The sequence below is a fragment of the Lissotriton vulgaris genome, chromosome 10, assembly GCF_964263255.1.
Source record: "Lissotriton vulgaris chromosome 10, aLisVul1.2, whole genome shotgun sequence".
NCBI classification, from domain to species: Eukaryota; Metazoa; Chordata; class Amphibia; order Caudata; family Salamandridae; genus Lissotriton; species Lissotriton vulgaris.
This window is the reverse complement of record NC_141698.1, coordinates 108,049,511-108,076,759: the sequence shown is the minus strand read 5'-3', so window position 1 is coordinate 108,076,759 and position 27,249 is coordinate 108,049,511. Positions and strand designations below refer to the sequence as shown.

The following is a 27,249-nucleotide window of genomic DNA, read 5'->3' as shown; positions in this document are numbered from 1 at the left end:
CACAATAACAAAATGTATTGATTATGTCCATATTTGACTCTTTACATAATAGAGCGGGGCCTCATATTCCCGAGCGGTTGCCGGGCGAGGTGAGGTTATCTCCCACATAATGCTGGGTGAGTAATTTACTTCAAAACCTATTCAAATCGACAAAATTGATTATAACAGGAGTTAAATACACTTCTGTCTAGCGAAGTGGATTTCCCCTTTGTTTGTGTGTTTTCTGTACTGTTTCTTTATGATCACATGGATACATGTAAGCAACCATATTATGTATTTGTGCAGTTTCTTTTTCTCTTTTCCTTTTTAGGAAAGGACAACATTATCACCAGAGTACATTGGGGATCCAAGTTCCTGGTAGGATAAAGTGAACTTTAATAAATGCACAGTCACACAATTCTTTTTCACTATTGCAGTAGCTTTTCCATCTCTTTGGTCCTGAATAAAGCCGGACAGTAGATTCCGTTTTGGCTGAAACATGTTGACCTCCCTGCACAACGCCATAGTGTAGTTATAATTTCAGACTACCAGGCGTTATTTTAATCATGACACTAGGACCATCCTGATTAAACTTTATTTTTTGCCCTAGTAGCCATTTTTAGATTTTCACTCACATTTTTTCACAGCACTGCACTCCATTAGCACCACTTGAGACACACCTTGGCTAGAGTTAAACTCTTGATATCCATCTCTGCACCATCAATTGATGGACTGGGCGAGGTTTGGATTCACCATCTAAATCCCACATGATGATGCTCCGCCATAAGGGTGGGCTGATGGGAGTTTCTCAGCCTGGTGTTACCTCTTTTGGTTGCTGTATGATTCCTAGTTTTCTTTAGTATTCAGTACAGTACACACTCTTCCTTGACCGGACATCTCTTCTTCTTTTGTTACTACGCCATGTAGATACCATCTTAACAGTGCATTGGGTCCAATGCAGAGCCCCTTAACTCCTACCCAAATGTTTAATCAGATCCAACGCTGAGTGACACGATGCCCTGCAAAGCCTCGCTGTGCAGCTGAAAGCCTCACTGGATCTGATGCCAAGTGACCCGAATGCTCACAGAGCCACGCCCATGCAGACTTGCATCAAGGACAAAAGGTACGAGTTCTACTGTGACAAACTTGGTCCTGTATCTGGCCTGCGTTCCATCACGGTCAGCCCGAACGGGTCACGTTGTCCCGGTCCGGAGCACCAAGATACCCACAACTGGCAACTCACGCTTTTAGTTGCTATTTTTCCCTAAAACTTTAAAAACTCAGAACTACAGTTTTACTTATTGGAGTTTTACCTTTATTTTGTCATTTTATTTGTTAAAATGTACTCTATTGTTCTAAATTGGTTTGGGATTTTACTTGTTTACGCACTTTATTACTGTTTGAGTCCTACAAAAAAACTAAACACGTTGCCTCTAAGTTAAACCTGATTTCTTTGGTGCCAAGCTACCGGAGGGTTAACCACAGATTTATTTAGAGGCTTTTGTGTGTCACTGGGAAAAGGACTGTGTTTAATATTTGAGTGGGGCTCTTAACCCTCTCAACTAATAACCCGAATTTGTACTTCTTTATGGCAATAAGGGAAGAAAGAAACGCTATTAAGAGAGGTGGGCGAATATTCCATATTATATGCAACAATAAGGAGAAAGATATGGAGGAATTTTGGGTCTGTGCAGACACAGCAGGAGCTGGAAGGGTGTTAGATAATCAGTGTTTTTTCTTTCGTCAAAAAGAACTGCTGGACTGCAGATATGCATTCACTTTATTTATCCTGTATCAAGTTTGAACCGAAAACAAAAACATGTGATCATAGATATCAGCATTCTGCAAAGAATGAGGTTTGAAACTAATCGATGACATAACCGAATGACGTGACAGCGTGGTGCTGAAACAACGTGGCTGAAGTTAGGGACAATAATACACTGTGATAAACACACAGAAAATCTGACTGCGGATGTTTTGTCAAAAAGTACATCAGTGCCAAGCAGTCCATTCCCATGCAATGGATCAGTCAGGGGGCAAGTCCGGATCAAACTCTGGCGATGTAAACTGGGAGTATTGACTATAGGGGGTCTTCACCAGGACAAGGACAACTGAAGTACCACTTTAGTGGATATAAATGTGCAAAAAAACACAAATCAGAGTCCAGCGAGCCACCCACATGACAACTTGTGAAATGCAGTATGATTATAAGGGACAAAAATGTTTTAAGATGAAGGAGGGTAGGATAACTCTACGTTTCTGCGTGTGCCTTGTGTCAATTTATGATAAGTGGGAGTGCAACCCTTCTTCTCAGCTGCTAACAGAAGCTCAATGAACGAGTACTTTTTGACAAAACTCGTTTTGCTTCCAAATTTCACGATTTTCATGTTTACAATCATGCCTCATTCTTCTTTATGTTATCATAATCATTCAATGACTCTAGTGTCTGATTCTTTGCTGAAAATCAACCTTGCTGCTCTTATCAATGATCAATACATGTTTTTGCTAAACAATCTTTACTCAATCCGATTTTTCTTGGAACCTGATACATGATAATCAATGAAAATGAGTGCTGCTGATTTTCCTCATACTGCATGTACATACAGACCCTCTGCTGTGCTACTACACTTATGTGTTCAATTGCTTTTAACAAACCTACGACAAAGTTTTCCTTTGTACCAGGGCAATGTTTTTTGTTTTTTACTTTAGTTAAGAAGAACACAGATTATCTATTTTAAATACTGTGAAGGTAATATTCACTCCCAGGTCTTTGTTTGGGGCTCGAACACCTCTGCCCCAACATTTGCACTCAGCAATCTGGAAGCCACCCCTCCTTTCACAGCCATCAGAGGTAAAAGCATAACTCTTGCGTCCTAAAAAAACATGAATGGGTTCAAGTGCTAAAATCCAATATAAAGTTTTGGGACAGGAAAAATCAAAAACGCGTATTTATGAGTGATAGGAATGAAGGCTAAGGCAGCTTAAGGAGGGACGAAATTGTTACTAGTCAAAGCAGTCACAATGAAAACGTGATCAGTGTTATATTCTAGGTTGTGTGCGGGGGGGATCAAAGGGCCCGATTCACAGAACTAACTTAAGACAAAATCCTAAACTTACTACTTTTGGTATTCACAGAAGTTAGGATTTTGTCTTAAGTTTGTCTTAAGACAGACTTAAGACAGACTTAAGTTAGGATTTTGTCTTTAATCTGTCTTAAGTCTGTCTTAAGACAAACTTAAGACAAAATCCTAACTTCTGTGAATACCAAAAGTAGTAAGTTTAGGATTAGTTCTGTGAATCGGGCCCTCAGTCAGAATGTGGTGGAGCACAGAATGACAAAAGCGTAGAGTAGAATGGAGTTTAGATCATATGGAATGGGGGAGAGAGATTTGGTGGTTGGAGATGGTGGTTGGCTGAGGCAGCGTTTTTATCTTCCAACGTAGTAATGCATGGATATCTGAAGGTGGATTTATCTGTCACTTGTTCTGCAAAAATAAATTGCCCCTACCTGAACCAGCGTTAATGTAGACCTCATTATTGTCTATAATCAGGCTCGTTATCCCTTGAACCCAAACACATCAATGACCAAGACAAGTCTTGCAGATCTAGACATTTACTCAGTTGTATTGTTACCCACAGCAAACTTTGCATTAAATATGTTAAATATATTAATTTATGATAAAACAAAAATAAAAAAGGTATTAAAGAAAATGACGTGTGTCAAGAACATCACTCCCCTTTGTAAACTCGGCTGATTAATATAATAAACAGTCTTCAGGCGTGATAGGAGAAATACATGATCCTGAACATCCATTGTTTGTGAAAAATATCCTGGATTCTTATATGACATAAAAAACAAAGACAAGAGCAATAATGTGGGTCAATTTGAACCATCATAAAAAAATTCCAAGGAATTGCATGATTCTGAAGGTCCACTGTCTGTCAAATGTATCCTTGATTCTTGTGTGAGAGGAAAACAAAGGAAAAAGCAATAAAGTGGGTCAATTTGAACCATTATTAAAAAACTCAAGCAACTGAATGATTGAATGTCGGATGCAGCCTCACTTCTTGCATTACATATTAAAAACCATGAAAAAGCATATAGGCATGTCCATTTGACCTATTATTAAAAATGTTAAGGAAGGCGTTAAAAGTAGGCTGTGTTTAATTTTTGGTATTTTGTGGGGTTTTAGTCCTGCAGCAAGTGTTCTGGCTTTGGATATCCAAAAAGAACAAAATCAGCTTCATAAAGCTTGTACAACTGCTGTCTCCAAGCTAGAGGGATTTTAGCAAACCAGTCCTCCTCCCAGCTGCTGGCAGTCTTATTTCTGTAGCTAGGAGGGAACTGCAGAAGAGTGTCCACATGAAGGAGCTGAAGCAACTGTGCAGCATCCTCATTCAATGTTTCTAATTTCCCAACAAAGTCATACTCTATCTGGCATGGGTGGCACAGGCGGTACACTTGGCGCCAGTGTTCATTAAAGGGCTTCTCACTCTCAGTCTGTGAGTCTAAGAGATACTGAATGAACTGGGGAAAGGAAGGGATCATTCCTGCGGAAAAGGCTTCGCTAACAGAGGTGGGTAAATTTGTGTGGTTGGAATAGCGTCTCAGTATAGGCACAGAAAAGCTACGGTAAAACTCATCATTCTCCAAAAGAAATTTACTACGAAATGCAGAAATGAGGCGCACAAAAGGGTCACGGACAAACAGAAACTTGGTGTACTTCTTTAACTTGATCTTCATCATGTGGCGCGAGAACTTTCCGTATCGGCGCCAGAACTTGTTGAAGGTCAAGTGTGTGCTTGAGTTGTGGACATCTTCGCGAGGGATCTGAAGGGGTTCACGATAAGGAATTCCATGTTTACGTTCTGAAAGACTCTCGCTCAGCACAATCATTACCCGCTTCCAATTGGTGCAGGCCACCTTGGGCACATAACAGTAAATAATACCATGACGGTCATCCACGATCAAGTGATCTAACTCCTTGTTTGGGATGTCATCAAAGGAGCGCTGCTTTGTGGGGAAGGTAAAACTGGAGTTGGCACAAAATTGCCGTAAAGTTTGTTTTCTTGCTTCCTGTAATATTTCCTGGTCCATTGATACTTTAGTGTCATGAGATGTCCAATCATAGCCCCTCACATTTTCCTCATAACTAGCCACAACCGCGCGGCTTGATCCCACTGGAGGTGGTTGCTCAGTCTTTTGGTTCAGATTACTATTATGTGGCGTGCTAGCATTCAGAAACATGTCTAAAAACTCATCAACATCTGACAAGTAGGCCGTTTCCTCATCTGGAGGTTCAGTGTGTTGCTCCACTGGTTTGTATGGGGATACTGGCCGGGATAATGGAGTGTGAAAGTAAGAGTTAGCCGTGCCACCATTGTCCCAAAACACAATAATAAAAATTATCATAAAGATTGATCCCAGTAGTAGGGAGAGGCGAAACATCCGTGATTTGGTCATTCTTCACTCAGTGTGGGCACTTCCTCGCTTGTTCACGTCAGCCTCATACTGTCACTCCAATATTCCATGACTGTGAAGTTAGCAAGAGTCTAGAAAGAAAAAAAATGAAGGAAAATCAAGCCGGGAAAAGGAGAAATACATTTGTATTTAGCATAAAACACAATATATATATATATATATATATATATATATATATATATATATATATATATATATATACACATATCAGAAATAGGTTATCAGTCTTTCTTTCAAATTGGTTCTAAATACAGGAATGGAGCTGCGGATTCCGTTTATATTACTGTGGTTTTAACTGAATTTACATGGCCACACCTTCAAGGTAACCTAGACGGCCAATTCCCAAATCATGTGAACCCAACTTACGATCCGCATCTGTTTAAGGACAATAATAGTAAAAGCAGGGGTGTTCAACCATTGTTTACAATTTAAAGTATTAATCTACGTATTTAGGGCCCGATTAAGATTGCGGCGAATCCGCATACTCCAGGCCGGCGGAAGCCACCGCCGGCCCGGAGGATGCGGATTCACCTCGGCGGACACAGAAAAACCCCCCTGCCAGATTAGGATGGCTGGGGGGTCATTTTTCCGTCCGCCGCTTTTCCGCCGCGAGACCGCGGCGGAAAAGCTCTCATTTTTTTTTTTTTTTTTAAATATATTTTTACTGCAGGAATCAGTAAATCGTTACATAATCGACCAGCGCGGAAAAGCTCTCATATGGTGGCGGTGTCTATCAGACACCGCCAGCCATATTAGGATTTGCATTTTGTTATGCCTTTCCGCTGCGGCAATGCCGCCACGAAAAGGCATATGGTCTTTTCTTTGGGGGCCCGTTGCGGGCCCCCAGGGTGAAGGGGAGGGTGAGGGTGCACATGGGGGGTACCTATGGTACCCCCCTGCATTTGCATGCACGAATCAGCAGGCACCGCGCGGTGCTTGCCGCTTTTTGCATGCAAATGCACTGCTTGCATTTTTAACATTGCGGCGGTGCTGCTTCAAGCAGCCCCCGCCGCAATGTTAAACATACAGGATGTGACCGCCAGGGTGGCGGTCACATCCTAATTTGCACGGAGGGACCCCACTACCCCTGCGGATGGTCCCTCCTCCTCTGGGGTGGCGGACGGACGCAGGTCCGTCTGCCATCCTAATAGGGCCCTTAGTATGGAATCAAAGTTATACAAATTAAGTATGATAGGCTGTATGCAAATTGAGTAATCCCGCCAAAAAGGTGGACACTTGGACCAAAAATGAATTAGTTGACAAAGTTTGCTGTGGCACTCATTGAAATATATGTATGCCAGATGATAACAAGTGTTTTTTAAAACAAATATCGGGTAAATTCTTAGAGTTCAAACCTTACCCTCAATATGAGCATTTCTGGGATACGATCATCAAACTCAAGGACAGACGCCTATATTTTCAATTTCGGGCAGGGTCGTTACCGGTAAATGCATTCACATGCAAATGGCAGACAGGAAACGATAGCAAGTGCAACTTGTGTCTAGAGGGTGAGGAGACGTATTCGCACATTTTATTTGTTTGCCCTGCATATCAAGCACCACGGAGAAAACGGTTACAGCCATTATGCAGAAATATGGGTGTTAGGAGTAGCACTATAGCCACGAGAATTTTATTAACCAGCACAGAAGTGCCGTGTGTAATAGCTGTCGCTAAATTCCTAAATTGGATGTGTCTAATTCGTGAAAAAAACTGTCAAAATTGAATAGGCAGAGAAACACCAACGGCTGTACAGGAAAATAACAGATAAAGGAATGGATAGGTTAATACTTTGCTGCTAGCATCTTATTAAATAAATGATGGGTTGCTCCAGGCATCAGGATCTTTCTCCTCCCCTCTATAAATATTTTGAACTAAGATATGCCATTGTATGAATTTGTGTACACTTGCTATTTAATTATTCCGAATAATTGTGCTCATCAATGATTGCATTTCCTTAGATTTTAAATAGTTAGTAGAACAGACTTTTATTGGAATTAGGTTTTATGTCTTTTTACATCTATGAAATGTATTATCTTTTTAATAGAAGAATGCCTATTTTTATGCATTTTATGTTTAATTATGCTGTCAACCCCAAATGATTGGGTTGATGTTATATTTGTCAATGTCTTTTAAGATCTTAAGGGATCGCAATAAAGATTATATGATGATATGATATGAAAACAAATATCAAACTTGTTGCCAGAAGAGCACAGGAATAAATTGCATCCCTTCGAATCCATTTGGAAGCAGAATCCTCAAAGAAAATAACCATTTTATTGTAAGAATAATAAACAGGCTTTTTAAACAATTTTCTTTAAAGATTTTTCACATAAACACAATTTGCACAGTAGCATGCACAAGAATTGTTTGCACAAGAATTTTTTCTAAAGCTCTCACTCATGACACATAATGGAAAAAAACAGGGTTTATTGAAAAACCAAGCCCTTAATACTGAATGTCAGACGTATGTGTCAAGTAGACAGTGAGGGAGGTCTTGCTGGGTGGGAATGGGAGCGGTCAAAGGTGCTCAAAGCAAACTATCCAGTTCAGCAGGCATGTCGAAGGCGAGATAAGTAAAAGATAAATAGACAGAAGGAACCTGCCACACCCAAACCACTTCCTGCAGAAATAAATGTTAGTTAAAAGTTCTACAGATACTGAAGAGGAATTGCAAAGCATTCTGTCACTGCATGTAGTTGTATCCCAGGAGGTATGACCACATGACCCCGTAAGGAAGTAACCAGCCAGGAACTTCCCTTGCTCACCAGTTAGGACCAAAAGGAACAAATAGAATCCTGACTCCAGGATGAGGTACAACAGGCATTTGTCAAAAGCCCAGTTTTTCAAGCATGCTTCGCTTTGACTTTGGTGCAATACAAGCACACCATTTCTAGCCTTCTCCTTGCGCTCGCTCATAAGCCAGAAGCAGTGTGGTGCAATGTAGTAAGCATGTGTATGCAATTTAAGGATATTCATTCAACCATTCACAACACAACCAAGCCAGTGGTCGATCAATTATCAATTACAAATAAAGTGATCAAACGAAGCACCCCAACGCTTGATTAACCTATAACCAATTATTGGCACAATCAATCGGTGTGGATTTAGGGCCAGATGTAGGACCTGTCAAATAGCGAGGCTCATGAATATTGATGAGCCTCTCGCAATTTGCGAGCCCACTGGGAATGACAGGCCCTCCCAGGGATGGGGGCCTGCTGGGCTCAGCCGACCACCATGTCTGGGACTGCTTTTAAATAACAGCAGCCTTTTTTTTTTTTAAATGCATCCGTTTTCCTTAAAGGAATGCATTTAAAAAAGGAAAAATGAAACATTGTTGTTTCATTTTTTAAGGGCAGGCAGTAGTGCCTGAGACCATTGACTGTCCTTAAAAAAATAATATTGCATGCATTTGCAAAGGGGAAGGGGTCCTGGGTCCCCTGGGGACCCCTTCCCATTTGCAAATGCATCACCACCTACTTGAAGTAGGTGGTCATTTGCCAGTGGTACATAGCTTTGCAGTCGCTATTAGGAAGGGAATGCGAGTCGCAAAACAGTATTATGCGAGTCACAATTTATTTGCAACTTGCAAAATACTGTTTGTGCATGGGTCCATGCTTTTTAGCGTGCACAAACGGGTCTAAGTGAAAAAACACAGATAACAAATGCTTTCTGGATTCAATACATCTGAGGTAGAGAATGACGCACAGTACTACGGGTTCTAAAATAGGCCCTCATGCACTGAAATGCAAGCGCGCGACAGGAGATGGATTGATACACCAAACAGAGCTTCACTGCCAAATAAGACACTAACAAGGAACTGGGATTTTTGCATTTTGCTTACCGAAATGTAAACACCCATTAATTTCAACAGTACATTGTGGTAACATATTAATTTAATTGTACAATTAGCTGACAATTGAAAAAAGAATGTAAAAAATGTATTTTTTTTCTAAAGTAAAAAGATATGGGGAAAATAAATCCTAGGAGCACAAAAAAGACAAACAGGTTAAAAAAAAAGTGAAATTAATTTTTAAGGAATCTGATTTCGCCACAACTTTAAAATGCTCTTACATTTGCTGATGGCTAAGGTCTCCTCAAACTATTGAGAGACTTCCTAGAAAACACGAGAATGATTTATTAGACAACTCAAGATCCAAAAAGAAACAAACTTTATCTTATCCTCTTCTCTTCCCAGAAGTAACATCACTGCTTCAAAGTAAAGATTTAGAGTGAAAGCTTGCACTGGGCTGTGAGTACACTGCAGAACTCTTCCAAACTTTGCTGTCACAAGGAAACTACTGTACTGCTGTACCTACAGCAATAAATTAAAAACCTACACATCAAAAGCAAACCTTTCAAGGCATTTTCCTTCACCAATTCTCTTTCCTTTCCAAACCAGTGTACATAAAATGTATTTCCTTGACTGCATAAATTAGAAGTTTCATCATTCACATATTTTCCAGCTTAGGTGCCAAGTGGACATTACTACTTACATGTAAACTGGTTGGAAGATTGAATTTAAAGCATTAGGTTAATGTGTTTTACGCGATCCTGGAAACGGATAAGTCATGATGCAAGAAAGAAATTCAGTTTATGTAGCAATCAGGGTTAATTCTGTATTATGAATGTATGGATTTGTAGAGAACATTCCCTAGTGAAAGCTCTGATAGTCGTCACTTCTTTCCACTGAACCAGGATTTGTTTTAGGATAAAAGTAACATCTAATACACAGAGATGAACAGACCTCTAAATATTGTATGTCCACCTTAAGTCCTGAATAAATACCACTTATGGTGGTTTATAAGCACTCCTGATTGATATAGGCTTTCGTTTTATAGATCAAGCTGTCATCCCCGATGAAGTCGCATAACAAGAAGCTTCCCTTGGTTATCAATTATGCACATCTGCACATATTGAATGCAACCCCCTAAAGACCTTAAAACAAGTAACTTTTTCATGTAAATGGCCTTTGGTGGTTATTCTTTTTATACCGCAGATTCATCTCGTTGAGATCTAATTTTATACCGTATTTTTAATCACAATGAATTGTATGATGCATCTGTTGATGCTGATCAAAAATCAATTTCGTCACGAGTTGTCCCATTTTCAATTGTCTCCCTTTTGGACGGACCTATGTTCATATTTTTTATTATATGTTGCGATTTTTGGATTTGTGCTTTTATGGATATTCTTCGTATCCGAATAAAGATTTTGAAATGAAATGAAATGGTGGTGAATAGAGAGATCCGCTCCTCTCAGGAGTGTGGAATAAATATAATTCTGGAATAGAAATAAATGCAGTCTCAACCGTATTTTAACCTTTGATAGTTTGAAACTGATGTGTGAAATTTGTGTAAAGAGAATTCCCGGAAAATCTGGAGAAACAAACAAAAAGGCTATATATGGGATCCGTACTCACCTTTACCTTACCTAGCAGGTATGTAGGCACAGCTGTGGGCAGCGTGGGAGGCTTGCGCCACTCCTCGGAGATATATTCTGAATGGGTCCATACTAGCATTTCTCAGCACGACCTGCCCTTCTTATTTAAACACAGGAGAGTCTCTTCCCTTCTCAGTGACAGCATTTTTTGGCAATCTGAGAAAAAACACCCAAGCACTCAATCTGCCCTACAAATCCGTTTTAACGCACAGTGAAGAGCAGGGTGGGAAGCTTGCACTTCAGTGCTTTCAACAGGGCAGTTTCATGACCCTTCCCCATGGCCAGCAAGTAGCTAACACTGCCAGAGGGCTACACCCAGGGCTTAAAGTGGGCTGGGTCCTGCCGGTGCTGAGCACCGGCAGTTCTTAAAAGCGGGTGCTGAGACGGATCTCTATCAGGCTCTCCATGTTTGCCCTCACCCTCAGGGTGAAAGAAAATAATTCTTAACTCTGCAGCAGTGCCACTGATCAGAGTATTTAATGTAATTTCAAAGAGTCTCGTTGTAGTTCTTTCACAGTCTCATCATTTCAGCACTGAAGCATTTTCCAATATTATATACAATAAAGCATTAGTTGCTGCTTATTTATCTTATGCAACTAACAACCACTGACAAAGTCAGTAGCCCTGGCTAATTGTAGGTGTAATGTTACTTGTTGTATCATATATAGGGATGCAATGACAGAAAACACAAAATACCAGTGGGGTGGCACACTATGCTAAGCACAGGTTTTTAGCATACGTGTTGTTAAGCCACGCCCTTAATTACATCCACCAAGCCCATTTGAGAGACCCACCAGTTTTTTCATCCCACTTAAAGCCCTGGCTCCATCTTTTTCAGATGTACCAGCCTCACTTTCACCTTGCAGCAGTAGTAGTAGTTGTAGCAGCAACAGCATTAATGGCAGTAGTGGTAGCAGCATCAGTAGTAGTATGATTATTAGTAGACGCAGTAATGGCAGTAACATCAGTAGTAGTGGCAGTATTGGTAGGATTCTGGCAAAGTTTGTCAACAGTTAGGTACTGGGAGAGATGCTCGCTGGGTAATTCCGGATGGGTGATCAGGCGGGCCACTTAAAGCCCTGGCTACATCTTTCTCAGATGTACCAGCCAGCCTTTCACCTTGCAGCAGTTGTAGTAGTAGCAGTAACAGCAGTTGTGGTAGTAACATCGGTAGTAACATCAGTAGTAGTAGCAGTAGCAACAGCAGTGGTAGTAGTAGCCTCAGTAGTAGCAGCAGTAGAAGCAGCAGTAGAAGCAGCAGTAATGGCAGCAGTGGTAGTAGTAGCAGCAGTAGTAGCTTCAGTAGTAGCAGTAGTAGTAGCAGCAGCATTAGTAGCAGCAGTAATTGCAGTAGTGGTAGTAGTTGCAGCAGCAGCAGCAGTAGTGGCAGTATCAGTAGGATTTGGGCAAAGCTTGTCAAAAGTTAGGTACCGGGAGAGAGAAACGCTGTGATAGCCCCTTTCTATGCCATGAAATGTAAGATGGTGTCACAGTGTTGCAGAGGCCATCTTGAGAGGGTGGAGATGCAGTATTTTTTATTTTGTTGCACTTTTATATAGCACGAACTCTACCCGAAGGTACTGGAGCGCTTTACATGAGCACCTACATTACACAAGGATGCATTCGTTTTTTGTAGGCAAGGAGAGATTAATTGATTTGCCCAGAATCACAGGATGTTGAGCCGACACCGAGGCTCGAACCTGGTTCCCCAGTTCAAAAGTCGGCAGCACTGACCGTTTTGCCACATCGGGGCTTCTGAGATTTTGTGCTGGTTGTACTAGCTATATACCAGAGAGCAGAGACCGGAGTCCTGCTTTCCAAAATATGTGTCCTCACAGAATCATCTCTGAGTGAGGAGGTTTTCTCTATGCAAGGCATGGTGGCAGTGATGTGAGCCCAGGGCAGGCGCAGCGCTTGGTGAACCTGGGGTCGCTGTGCATTGAGCAGTGCAGTCTGGTCTATCCTTGGAGGCACTGGCTGCAGAAGATGCTGCCTAGAGATAAAAAGCAGAAAGGAGGCAGAGAAAAAGGATTTAATTCCAATTCAGTGGAGAAGTGTGGCTCAATGGTTAGAGCAGGCAGACCTCGACGCAGAGCTCTGGCAAGGGACCAAGGTTCGATTCCTGCCCCAGCGGGTCTCGGGCTCATTAATTCCCCTGACCGGATATTCTCGCCTCAGTGCCTATTCTGATAATGGGTCCCACGCTGCAACTCTGGGCAATAGCTTGCTTAGTCTCCACAAAGGCCCCCACAACGCGAGGGATGCCTGGTCTGCACCATGGGGGTGCCCAGGAGTGGACACTTCACAGGGAAAGCCAGGAAGGGTTCCCTTGCGGTATTTGTACAAGCGCCGGGAAACCCACTGCGGGTAGCTGTGCGCTATACAAGTACAAAAACATTTACATTTACATTCTTCTTACCCTACAAAGCTTGGGAGTGATGCAGGACTTCCCATCCTTGCTAATGTGACCAGGGGCAATCGTTGGTCCAAGATCTACTTACCGACCTTCACATTACTGCCAAAAGCGTTGATCATAAAACATCTTCCTTCAAGAGTTGCCTGGAATGGCTGAAGGGTAAACAAACAGAGGTGAAAATGGGGTATCTTAAAGAGATTTTGGAGGTTGAGATCTTGGTGGAAGATGCAGGAAAGACCGTCAAATCTATGACTGGAGAGACATGGAAGCTTTTGATAACATGTCCCACGCAATAAAACAGAGTTTTGAGCATTCTCCCACTGGATGAGCATAACGATGACAGGGCTCTGCTTTTTCAGACTGAGGAGCTGCCACCGGGTGCTCTGGTGGCACCGAGGACCATAAGGTACACTTCTTACCCACTAGAGGTGCATGAGGAAAAACACCTGGAGCAGGAATTGTGATGATGCACTGGGCTCCTCCATGCAGCATCAGGTGGGTTACCCATTCAGCCTCCAAAAATTAGAGTTGAATTTCAGAGGTAGTAATGGCTGTGACCCGGATCGCAGGAGAACAACACAAAATAAAAGATGTAAGCTCTAGATCATCAAGAAGGACTTTTTAGCCGCAGGACATAATGCCTTGGTTTGGTATTCTGCTAAACTCTGTATTCAATATGAAGAGAAGAGCTACACATTTACAAGAAACAGACTTCCTAACGAAGCCGGAACCAAGCATGCCTTTACCACGCCTCCCATTACAACGCATGCAACACTACCACGCATGCCAATTAATTTGCCTTTACCACGCATGCCATTACAACCAAATTAATTGTAAAGACATGAATTGTAAAGGCATATGCATGGTAAAAATTTTAAAGATAAGTACCGTGTGTGTGTTTGTGTGTGTGTGTATGTATATATATATTTTTTTTAGAAAAAAGTTGTTTTTAGGTATTATGCTGGAGATGGTTTTATGGGAGGGTAACGGTTTTAGATGGCAAGGGAATTGTTATAGTTTAGGGGGGTTTGCGGTTTCGGGGGTAAAGGAATTTTTAGGATCGGTTTGGGTTTTTTGGTGGTAAGGGAATTTTTAGGGTTTAGAGTGGGTTTGGGTTTTTAGGTGGTAAGGGAATCTTTAGGGATTAGGTTGGGTTTGGGTGGCAAGGGTATGTTTAGGGTGGGTATGTGTTTTGAGTGGCAAGGATATTTCTAGGAATTAAGGTGGGTATGGGTTTTGGGATGGCAACAATATTTTTAGGGTTTAGGTTGTGTATGGGTTTTGGAGTGGCAAGGGTATTTTTAGGGTTTAGGGTGGGTATGGGTTTTTGGGCGGCAAGGGTATTTTTAGGGTTTAGGGTGGATAGGGGATTTTAGGTGGCAAGGGAGTTTTTAGGGTACAAGGTGTTGAGGGAATTTTTAGGGATTACAGTGGGATTGGGGTTTTGAGTGTTAAGGGAAATTAGGGGTTAGGGTGGGTTTTGTGTTTTGGGTGGCAACAGTATTTTTAGTGGTGGTATGGGTTTTGGAGTGGCATGGGTGAATGCTTGTGTGTGTGTGTCTATATATATATATATATATATATATATATTTATTATTATTTTTTTTTGTAAATATATAATTTTATATTTATAAATATATATGTATATATGTGAGTATATATATGCATGGTTAAAATCGAACAGGTAAGGTGTAGGTGGGTGTGTGTATATCCCTCACCCACCAGGGTTGCCCCTTGGTTACAGCTTCATCATAGAGTTCTTCCCAAACCATCTGCGGAAAGGGGTGTGCTACAACCAATGGGTATGCGGGAGCACTGATAGTATTGGAACCTATCAAGACTCCCGCTGTCCTCTCTCCGGTCCACGGCTGCACATCAGCCAGATGCAATTGGGCCGTCCAAGGATGAGGTTCTGTTTCAGAAGTCGCACCGGCCCCTGGTGAATCCCTTACCCACAAGGATTCCTCTCCAAGAAGGGGGCATTGAAGTGGCTGCCTGCTTGTGCCCCGGGCGCACCTAGGAGCGTGTAGCTCACTGGGGGCACTGATTGCACGGAGAGAAGAAAATCTGAGTGCTTTGAAGTGCTAAACTCGATTCCCAGCAGTGCCTGAAAAATTCCTGACGTAAGGAACAGCTGGTAGGGCAAACCCATACGGATTCAACACATGCTGATGCCGGCAGGCAGGAACCACAGGATGCTTCCAGAATCACATGCCATAAATAAAACTAAGGCTGGAACAGGGAGGGAGTCACCCAGTCCCCAGAGAACACTGGCACCAGCAACAGGACACCAACAAGCCAGCACATAGGTCTCTAGCAACAGTGGCAGTACTTACATCCACCCAGCAGGTCAGCACATCAAACAATCAAGGCCATTTGCGGTTCCTCCTGGCAGTCTGTAGAGCCAGCAGCATCTGTATCAGTCCAACGCAGTGTTTACAATAATTGGGTCACAGCCCCTGTATTTATAATGCAAAACTATTTGACTGGGTCCACTTCAAACACTACAGAAGTGCACAATACCCCTATTCACATCCCAGGCCCTGGCCCCAGACACACTACAGGGGGGCAGAGACAGCATTGTGAAAGTCAGGAACAGCCCTATTCAGGTGCAAGGGAAACTCTTCCCACCACTCTAAATGCAGCTAAGGTCTATTCAGCCCAGAGCGGAGTCACTCAGGAAAGGCAGGACACACATCAACCCCACTTGTGACTGTCTAGAGTGAATGCACATCACCTTTCTCCTGTCAGTCTAAACCAGACATTGAAAGTACATCCAGGCAGGACATAAAGTGTCATAAGCACACAGAAATTCTTATTTCTAAAAGTAGCATTTCTAAAATAGTAATAGCAAATCCGCTTTCACCAATAAGCAGGATTTATTACTATTTTAAACATACCAAACATGAGCACACTACCCCTTGCATTTTAGAAAGAACCACTGAAGTACATATCAGGGAATTCCCAATGCAACTTTGAGAGGAACAGCCTCAGGGCAGTGAGAAACTAAATAGGCTGTTAGTCACTACCAGGACATGCCACACAGTTAAGGCACGTCCTCCTTTTTACCTTCACAGCACCTTGCCCATGGGGCTAGCCAGGGCCTATCTTCGGGGTGACTTAAATATAGTAAACGGGGAGTTTCAGACATGGCAACCACTTTACATGCCACATCACTGTGTCAGTAAACTGTGCATGCAGACAGTGCAGCAGCAGACGCCAGAGACAGGTTTGAAAGACTACTTCAGTGGGTGGCGCAAGCAGCGCTGCATGCCCACTAGTAGCATTTTTCATTTAATTTACAGTCCCTGGGTATATGGGATACCACTGTAGAGGGGACTTACAGGTTAAATAAATATGCGAAACAGGTGTAGACCAATCTTACCAAGTTTACAAGAGAGAGCACATGCACATTAGCACTGATCAGCAGTGATAAAGTGCCATAGTCATAAAACCAACAAAAATACGTCAGAAAAAATACAGGAGGAAGGCAAAATGTTCTGGGATGACCCTCCAAAAAGGGCCAGGTCCAACAGGGTGCGTGTCAGTAACCTTACACACGACATCCTGCAACACCCACTGTAGGTTGGTTCACTATAATTTTGTTTACAGGACTTACCTTACTCCAAGTGATGTGCATCGTATGATCTTTTCCCAACCTGACAGTTGTCATCGATGCAGTGCTAGAGAGGTAGCCTTTTTGCATTTAGCCGGGCAGTGTCGGGTTGTGCAGTGCTTTTTGTCCCTAACAGTTGCAGATCTCAAGAGGTTCATGCGCCTACACCTTGAGCTCACACCACAGTGCTGCCTATTGGGGAACATTAAACATCCAAAAGGTAGGAAGATAGTGTAAACATTTCTGTAACTGGTGTTAGTACTGTCCAGATGTAGGGTCCCCATCACTCGGACAGGACAAAGAGTGCCCAACATTGACCGTTGGCATCTCAATCTCGGAATGGACATTAGCAGAGGAATTTCACTTGAAGTTCAGAAGGTGAGATGACAAGGTGGTTGAGGACCTCGCAGTCTGGAGGGACCTCTGTGATACACTCCTAGACCGCGAGGCCACCATGGCCTCTTCTGTTGATCGAAGCATGGTGGATGATGAAAATGATGGATCACTTGCGGTCGGTGTAGAGGACTCCAATTAGGGGCTTGGCTTGGTCTGGAGTGCCAGTGAGTGGACAGTGCTTGTCTTCAGGTAGGGCTCTCTGAAATCATGTACAGAATAAGGATGATGTACTTTATCGTAATATGCCCGCTATGTTGCATATCGTATAATCTAACTACTGATGTATGTTTGTTTGTTTTAAAACTGAAATTCTGCCACTCTTAGTCCTTGCAGTCTCTCCTTTCCATATGACTGGAAACTATGTGCAATGCAGGTTGTTATAGATAATTCTGTTGGCACAAGTAAAGCCCAGCAAGTTGGGAGGGAAAGCAAGATCCAAAAAAATAATCCACAATTGAAGGTTTTACAATGATAGCAGTTAGTTTTTGAATGCCAAGAATGTGTGCATCAAAGTTATCGCTGGCAGCATCTGTAATTTAAGATTTTTAATTGATATTCCCCTACAGCACCAAACTGGACTGTTTCCGAACTCTGTCCACCTCTTTCATTTTCCATTTGGATATGTGTTGGGACAGAAAATTATTCAGTATGGTAAAAGACCTGTACCCCTGCCCTGAGTGCCCAACTATCCTGCTATTTGGATCTCTAATGCAGAATTTTATTGTCATAGGCAAACATGGATCATGTATGTGTGAGAAATGACATAGGCATGTCTCACAGATTGCGGTCTTATTGGACTGGGAGGGGGCACCTAAAGTGCTATTAACCAAGAGTTAAACAGCATGAGCGCGGTGGTGGCAGCATACCGAGTAGTGATCAGTAGCAGTGAACAGGTCCTTTTTATCCTCTGTCACTGGAGTGAGTCCTACAGGCTTACTCACCTGTTTAAAATGCAGCTGCTGTGCGTATCTCCTTGGCCTACATCAGATGAATTTGGAGTGCTGAGCAGCGCAGGAGTAGTGACTCTTTGCTGGATGTACATGTGCCTGGGAAAGGGAGCAGTTTAGAGGTAGAACAATACCGACAATGACAATTCACTTTACTTTATCTATCTAAAAGATAATTAAAAGGTTAAAGATTGCATAACAATGGCTGCACATCAAAATATGTACCAATTCCCTGGCCTCCAGTGTCATTATCAATAAAAAATATGTGAGATTTCAAAGTGCCATATGGTTCAAGCTGTCTTGGGTGAGGGCAAAGTTACAAAACCGACTGATAAGTCAAAGGAAGTCTGTGAAAACAGACGAAAATGATTGTAAAACCTTGGTGCAGGGGGTACATGCAGGCTCAAAAGACAGTAGGCACTAAAAATGCAGCTATGCTCAGGGTTACTTATAAAGGCAGGATAGGTAGGGTTATCAACTTCAGACTGTCACCGAAGAAACTTCATGTAAACTTAAATTGGAGAAAGAGGACAAATCTCCAGTAGCCTCCTTACCAATGTGGCAACATGTTCACCTTCATTAAAGGTCCATGAAAGGTATGATCTACGTGCACTGATTAGGTAAGGGCAAATGCAAAGAAGATCTGCTCACATTTCCTGATGCAGAGGACATAGGCGACACTTGTTAGACGCTGGTGGGGTCACTCGTGAAGGCAGAAGGTCTATTGATAAAAAACACTCTATCCGTATCTGGTAAAGCCTCAGTTTATTGCTCATAGCAGTCTATGACGAAGTGGGCATGCTTTCTTCTCTTTAACCCTTTCGATGCTGATGACGAGCTCAGCTCGTCATCACCCACGGGTGGCGTGTGCTGATGACGAGCTGAGCTCGTCATGTAGCGCGGCAATTTGTAAATTGCCGCACAGCGCAAAAATCGCCGCAGCAGCGATGCGGTTAAGCTATGTCGGTCCATCGTATAGGAAGGTGCATGTACCTGATGAAGGGGAAGATGCTGGTTCCTTAAGTCAGCAGCACCTTCCATTTCTAGACCCTCTGTAAGGGCAATTGACCAGCAATTATAGCCCTGTCGGTTACAGGTCATTACTACAGTCCAGATTGGATTCTTTAAGAATCCTATATTGGAAACTCATACTGAGTGCATATATTTCAGAAACCTAGCTTTCTGCACAACAAGTTGGTCACTTAGGTTGAATTCCAGCCTAATCTGGGCTGGTGATGTATAGGGTGACGGCTGAAACAAAGACCTGAAGATGTTATTCTGTACTATATTGAACAAGACACCAAATCTCCCTGGAAATGCCTCCATATGCCAGTATTGGAATTAATTTTGCGTTTTTTTACATGGTTTGAAAGGCAAATAGATGGCATCAAAGTAGGCCGTTGTATTGTTTTTAACAGGGTTTGAAAGGCAAATTTAAGAGCTGCAGTTTTTGGTTTTAATTAGTTAAGTGACCGGTTTTGTCATCCAGACAGCATCCAAGGTATTTATATTTGCTAAATTGAGTCAAACAGTGTTTGTCCATGAACCAGACACCAGTTTTCTTTCTTTCTCTTCCAAACACTATGATTTTAGTTTTCTCTACATTTACTGCCATTGCGTTTGAACTAATATGCCTGTACAATGTGTTAATTAATCTTTGTAGCCCTGTCGCTGTTCGGCTAAGGAGGGCTACATTGTCCGTGTAGAGCAGCGCAGTTTTGGAGTAATTTGTGAGTCTTAGAGTGTCGCTGACAATGGAGTCCAATTTAGGCAGTAGATCGCAGATATACAAATTAAAAAGTGCAGGGGCCAGCACACACCTCTGTCTAACACTGTGATGAGTATTGATTTTTCTGGAGATGGTGTTATTATTTGCCAATTTTGAACAGGACTGGGAGCCAAGGCCTACTAGTGTCACTGCTGGGTGAGGGGACATCGCCCAGGGAAACCAAGACCATCTGCCCTGGATCCTGGAGCACCAGCGTCTACCTGCTAATCAAAACCAGTGTGACCTGTGAGGAAAAGCAGAGGGTTGGAGGAAGCGATCGGGTCGTTGTGCATACACACGTTTGGCTCGCCTACCCCTGTATGCTACAATGTGACCACTGTGGACTGAGCCACGTGCTAAGTGCCATGCAGGACTTGCCAAGCGCGTACTGCCATATTGCAGTAACCCCGTATGCCAGAAGGCAACACCGTTTAAGTTAATGCTGCGAAAGAGGTGAGGCTTATAACCGCTGAGGTGGAAGGGATTGAAGTGGAGGAGTCTGAGCTCAAGTTGTAAAGTACCTCGGTAACTCCATATGCCATGAATGGCTGAGGGTAATGACATCGCAAAAAGGTTTGGGCAGTTGCCTGAGGCAAGACTGAAGCTGTGTTTGGTGAGTCGAGGCTGCACAGCGAGAGACCAGCCACTGACTGACTACCACGGGATGTAGAGGATACTGCGAATTATGTTTCACCCTCACTGAGCTCCTATCATGAGCGGAAGGACCAGATCCTTCAAAAGGCGATGCGTAAACAGTTTGAACAAACAATAAGAACACCACCCCCCCTTCCAAATCCAAGAGTAAACTACAACACAACAGGCAAAGTAGAGTGATTCAGTAGGGAAATTATCTGTTTTATGGCTTATTCATTCGGGAAAACTACTTACAGCCACTGAATTTATTCAGACGTAATATTCTGTTTCAGGTAAAGTAATGGTATATCGCAATGATGAAGGTCTCTTCTGCAAAACTGGTGGAGGGGCCCATAAAATATTTTCTCCCCACAAAGGTTAGGAGTAGGCCTGGCCAGTGAACTCTGCTCCGTTTGCTGAGTTTTCTGCACTCCGCGCAGCTCGAGCAGTGCAGAAAACTCAGCTTCGCGTAGTGCAGCAGTTTTTTCCTGGTTCGCAATCATGAATGGTAAGTTCCCGAGCACGAGCTGCTGCTCGGGTAGAATTTCTACCCGAGCGGCACGAAGACCTGCGCAAAAGGCTGTTCGCACTGCTCTCCCCTCCAGCTGCGGAACTCTGCTGAGTTTTTTTGTAACTTCGCGGAGTTTCGCTTAGCAAAACTCTGCGAACTGCGACCAGGCATAGTTGGGATTTAAATGGGAAAGCCAGAGGGCTAAGGGCCACGTTGTTGATCCCAGGAGTACATTGCACCTGTGAGGCATAATGAGGACGCAGGAACAAGATTTCTCCGCTTCTTAATAGTACTTTACATCAGTGCTTGACAGGGAAATATGAAAGTGAACATACCAGCCAGACTGCCTGTTTTACTACTAAGAAGTGCAGGTACTCTTGTATTAAAGTATGGCACCCAAGCTAAGTAGTGCAGGTACTCTCGCTTTCCAATTAAACAAGTACAGGTACTGAGTACCTGCCCATTTAAAGAACGGGGAAATGTATAGAGGCTTTCAAAACAGTAAATAAATAAACTACTTAGTCCGTTCTCTCTTTCTTTCAGTCATTAATACCACACGTTTGAATGCTGGGTGCTTTGATGAGGGCTGAATAAAATACGGCTGCAAATTATGTATTATCCTCTTGCTTCAAAAAGTTCCTTATAGGTCACTAAGGTATCAAACTGCAGAGTTTATTAAACAGGTTCTCTTTGCGCACACATTAAGCAATTCATGTCCGTGAGAGAGGAGAGAGAACAGTGCATGGCAAACAATCATTTGCAATGCAATAGGTCTCGCATCTGTGAGAGTTGGAGCTATTGGCGTGGTGGAGGTTTTTAAGTTATATTTTTTGCAGTGGAGTGCATGCATGTGGTCGGTAATAGAATCGTGTGGTCTGTTGTGCAGTGGAAATATGTGGATAGAAATGATGTGGTATTTAGTGTATAGGAATATTTTGGTGTGATTGTGTGTTACTGAGAGCAATTATGCGGTATGGTATTTTGTGCGGTGGTTCGTTACATAGTGTAGTTTAAATATGTGGTGTGCTGTGTAATTTTGTGGTGTGATGTATAATAATGTGGTATGGGTTGTATGTATGTGGTGTGTTATGTAATTGTGTTGTAAATCTGTATTTTGTGGTTTCTTGTTGAATGATGTGGTGTGTAATGGAAATGTGTCAGGTCGATTGGTGAGGAATTGAACTGTGTGGCATTAAGTGAAATTATGCGGATTGTAATTATGTGGCATGCTGTGGAGTGTGTGGGTGTATTCATGAGGTAGTGATAATTATGCAATGTTTGTTGATACACTTGTTTGCGCCACTGTATTTTAATTAAATTTTTTACAGCACAAACACTATGGCAAGATCTGTCCAAAATGGCTGTTGTTCTGATAGTATTCCAAATAAAGAAACCTTATCCTAAACCTCACCAATATTTAAGGTGATATGTGTTTTATACTAACGCTCCGAGTATATGGGCTATTATTGTGCGTGTGCACCAGCAATATCTACAGTGAGAGGCATGATTCAGAATTTTTAGGCACTCGATAATGCAAATGGAACCTGAACACACCACAAACAGCCCGTTCTCGGACCACTGGGAGACTGTGCATTAATTAGAAGCAATGTTTGAAAACATTTAAAAGAGTTTCTTTTTGGGGGTGGTGAAGATGGGCTGAGGAAACCTCCCAGGATCCATGCAACAAAGGACAACAATAGGAGAAGGGGGTTTGGGGTGATGAGAAATAAATGTGAGAGGACGGTTGAACAGAGCTCATCACTGCAGCAAAAGCAGTGTATTGAAACAACAGAAACTGTGTAATGATGAGAAGTCCACAAGTAAAGTAGTATTTAAGTGGTGCTTTATTCCAAGATGTACAGAGAGACCCCACCAGGAGCATCCAACACTTTCTGCTCAGCCCAGCCAACTGTAATCTGTCAGGCAGATCACTAACATTCTGATAGATGCATCACATCAACATTCCAATAGAGGGAGAGAGGGATAGCATACAGAATACCAAGATACTACATTATCCGAGAGAGGGACAGCATAGCGAATACCAAGATACTACAAACTGCTGCCTTGTTCCTGCTTTTGCTTGGATTTCTCATGAATTAGTTCCTAGCTGACCTTAGCTTTTGTCAAGAGAAGTAAAAGGGTAAGTCCTCATAGGAGGTTACAAAGGAAGACAAGGCGGTACTAAGGAGGGACTAACAAGCTTATTAACAAACGAGAAGCCAGCATTTACGAAGAACATTGACACAATCCAATGACAAATATGGGCAGAGACTGGACGGAGCTTCAAGTCTATTCTTGAATACAGCATGCCTCGCAGAGCAGCGCATGCGCTGCCCAAGCACACACTAAAAAGACAGTTCTCCCTTTCTTTGTTGAAACTGCAACTGCAATGGTGCTCCATGACCTGCCTTTCATCTTGATTTCTGGCTCCGGCAGCAGGCATCATGATGTCACAACTCAACTGTAATAATTGATTATTGTCTAATTGTGGCCAAATGCAAAAAGAAAACAACAGATCTACTCTACTGTAATAATGTATTAGATTCCAGCTGAGACGTCACAGTGCCCCCAGCAACATACTGTAGAGAATATGAAAGGCAGGTTGCTGGACAGAAATGCTTCTGCCACTTAAATAAATAAAGTAAAACTTCACATATCCCTCTCTCTTTCTTCAGATCTTTTTCCCCTGGAAAGTCTTCTTCAATAGCTGATAAGGATGCACTGATTGCAACACGTTACCTTGCTGCACTGCTTGAGTTGCTATAGAACAACATGAATATATCTAGGTGTTACCAGGCATCATATACACAGTTTTGATACGGTCTTACATTAAGCTACATAACATGTTTGCTACAAGTGAAAAACAACTGATTGTCAATACTAAAGATTTCACATTTTTCATTAAAACAGGTGCCACACATTTCTAAACAAGCACTGAGGGAAAGAAGATGGACTGCATGACCAAGAACTGTAATCTAAATAAAATATCCCTACCATATGTGAATATATTGCAGGTGAAGGTCCATGACTTTTTCTTGCAATATCCTTATAACGTAAAGCAGGGGGTGCTTTATACCTTGTATTATTCACAAAGTATTCACACATTTCTAAATATGCCAGCAAACCTGGTATATTCTGTTGCAAACTCCTTTACCACAATAAGTAGCTCTGCCTTCTACATGGTACAACCGTGCACAGTACCCAAATAGATGAATGCCTCATATTAACAAAACCATACCACAAAATGATTGAATCACGTTTTTTATATTAAACAAAAATGGGAATTCCTTTTAATGACAGCTGATAGACTCAGAGAGGAAGCTTCAGATCTTGAGGTAGAGCAAATAAACTTTAACCTTGTCAGTTATTAATGCTAGCAGGGGCAATTGCAGATATGGCCGGTGGTCCATACACACACAAGTTGTAAATAAATAAATATGCAGATCTTCAAGAATAAGGCTTGTTTTCATAGCAGCTCCAGTTTTCCTGCTAATGAGAGGCTGATTACACAAATGGTTCAGAGTGTGCTGTAATTAGCACACATGCAAACCCTATGGGAACCGGTCCTCGAAGGACGCTAGTCCTCACAGTCGCGAGTATCTTGTTTTGTCAGTCTTTACCAACACTGGGAGGAAATAATAATATGTGAAAAAATAAAACACACACACACTAAAAATACTTAGATTTTGAAACGTACTGGTTCATGAAAAGAAGAGGAATCCAAAAATGAACCCGGGTGCAGGTTTGTGTTTCTAGTTTCTGCGCATGATTAGAATGTTTCATGTGGAAGGTCAATGAAAGCCCTCGAGGGAGTGAAACGCTGGAGAAGGACATCAACAAGCTGCATTTCAATTAGTGACATGCCTTGGAATTCCCGCCACGGACAGCCGAGTATCATGACAATGAACAGATGCCCCTGTAGCGTGTCCACCTGTTGAAAGAGTGCACACTATATGTCTCCCGCTACAATTAGGTTAATAAAAAAATGAGACAATTGCAAAGAATAAAAGCAGACAAATAACTGCTCAGATGAACCCTGGCGATTCCAGAGATACGTAGTTTATTATAGTTATAAACCAAAAATCCCCTCTGCTTTTACTCAGCTTCCCTCCACCTATAAGTGAAAGTGACGTCTATGAGCCCCTCTCCCTGAAGGCCTGGTCTTAAAAAAGACTGGCGCAGTGCCCAGGGTCAGGCTGAGCAGTTGATATATGTGGGAGATTCTGCGACATGTGTGAGGGAGGCGGGACTTCAAGTGGGCTGAATAAACTGGGGGGGTCGCTCTAAGGTGCGTAGCAGATGTAATTAAGAGCGTGACTTAAAACATTTATGCCAAAAAATATGTGCTCGGCCTAATGTGCCGCCGACTGGTATTTTGCTGCTTCTGATATTGCCTCCACATATGTAATACAACAAGTAACATCACACATACAACAGACTAGGACTATTGGCTTCGTCAAACGTTCTTAGATGCACAAGATAAATAGCATCATCAGAAATCTTTATTTCGGCGCATTTAAGCCATAAAAGATACATAAAAAAACAACAATACATAGCACATTTGTAGATAGAAGAATAAACAGATTTACAGATAGTTGGGTTCAGATGGGAAATTGATACAATAAAATCCATAATTTAATTTAGAAGGCAATATTATAAAATCATAAACGTTATATAAAATTGATGTGAAAAGTTCCAATATTAAAATTATTGATGGGATTCATAATTATAACAACCATTTAACCAATTGATTAATTACAATAAACAGCTCAGGTACAAGTACAAAATACTAAAAGGCATACTGTTCACTTATAGGTCCAAGGCCCTTTTCTTGCGAACAAAGCTTATTGCCAATAGGAATCTGCTGACAACAAAGACGATCACTTGTCTACTGTCCGTTTTTAAGATCCTATGCGCCTCCTTGTATGAACGCACACCTATAGCATTACACAGAGGCTTAATCCATCTTTTCCTGGCCAATCTCGTAAGCTGCACAGAAGAAGAGGATGTGTTGTTCATTTTCTTTAATACAATTCTGACACCACGAACATAGCTCACTAGTTTTTTGTCCATTTGGCCTAGACCACCTTGCTAAAGTTATATTGGTTTTCAGCATTCCGTACCTAAATTTCAGATATAGGCTTCTGGCCAAGGGTGGACGGACCTCATCTAAAAAGTCCTCAAAGTACGGAACATCCTTGAAAGCCAAGAAACTGCATATCATTGATCCACCAGTGTGGCCATTGGACAAATGGCATGTTATATAAGCCCAGAAGTTCGTTTTCACCAATTTTTTTGAGGTCTGTGTCAGACTTAAGGGCTCTTCCCAAAAATGTGACAGCCCAATTCTACATAGCCATATTCGTACATGTTTCAACCATGCATTAAAATAGTGCAAATCCAGTCTCATTATTTCTCGGAGTCCATCTCTGTAATCTACAAGCTCTGGTGTACTCCAGAGTATCACCCAAAAGGATAATGGCCGTAGGATTGCCTAATGGTCTGTGTGCTTCATATTTAAATCTAACATTAAGGGTAGTAATGGAGTACGTTTGGGTAATCTCAAGAGGCTTCTATAAAAAATTGTTTTCACTATTCGTAAAAACAGTCCCAGCTATAGGCCCCCATATTTCAGCGCCATATAGCACTGCAGCCTGGGCCTTGAACTTAAAATCTTCAATTGCTGGGGATACTGCCTTGCTAAGACGCGCCCCATGTTTCTTTAAAATTGGTAAGGTGTTCTGAGATAAAATCATTTTACTCTTCTCTGCTTGGGTTTTCCACGAAATCTTTGAATCTAGAGACTCCCAAGTAGGTAAAATTCGATACTAGTTCTAGTTTTTGGTCATTTAAGAATAAATTCCCCTTAAAGGTTTTGTGAGGGTTTATGGCCATGCATTTGTTTCTTTTCGTATTCATCTCCAGGCCTTTTTTATTGCAATAAAGTTGGAATGAGTTTAAAAGGGATTGCAGACCTTTGGGTGTTTGCGAGATTAAAATTGTGCCGCCTGCAAATAAGAGGGCTGGGACCCTTTTCTCCATTTAACTTGGGAGAGTCATTA

At 42.1% G+C, this 27,249-nt stretch overlaps 1 protein-coding gene across 1 annotated transcript in view; it reads right to left on the bottom strand.

Annotated features, from left to right (window-relative positions):
* Positions 1-3,576: 3,576 nt before the first annotated feature.
* The window catches only part of CHST12 (carbohydrate sulfotransferase 12), a 101,953-nt gene continuing 78,280 nt past the window's right edge, over positions 3,577-27,249 (bottom strand). The window contains exon 2 of the mRNA XM_086940627.1: positions 3,577-5,532. Within this exon, the coding sequence (XP_086796753.1) occupies positions 4,169-5,443 (1,275 nt within the window). The 5' untranslated portion in view covers positions 5,444-5,532 and the 3' untranslated portion in view covers positions 3,577-4,168. The remainder of the gene's footprint in view (positions 5,533-27,249) is intronic.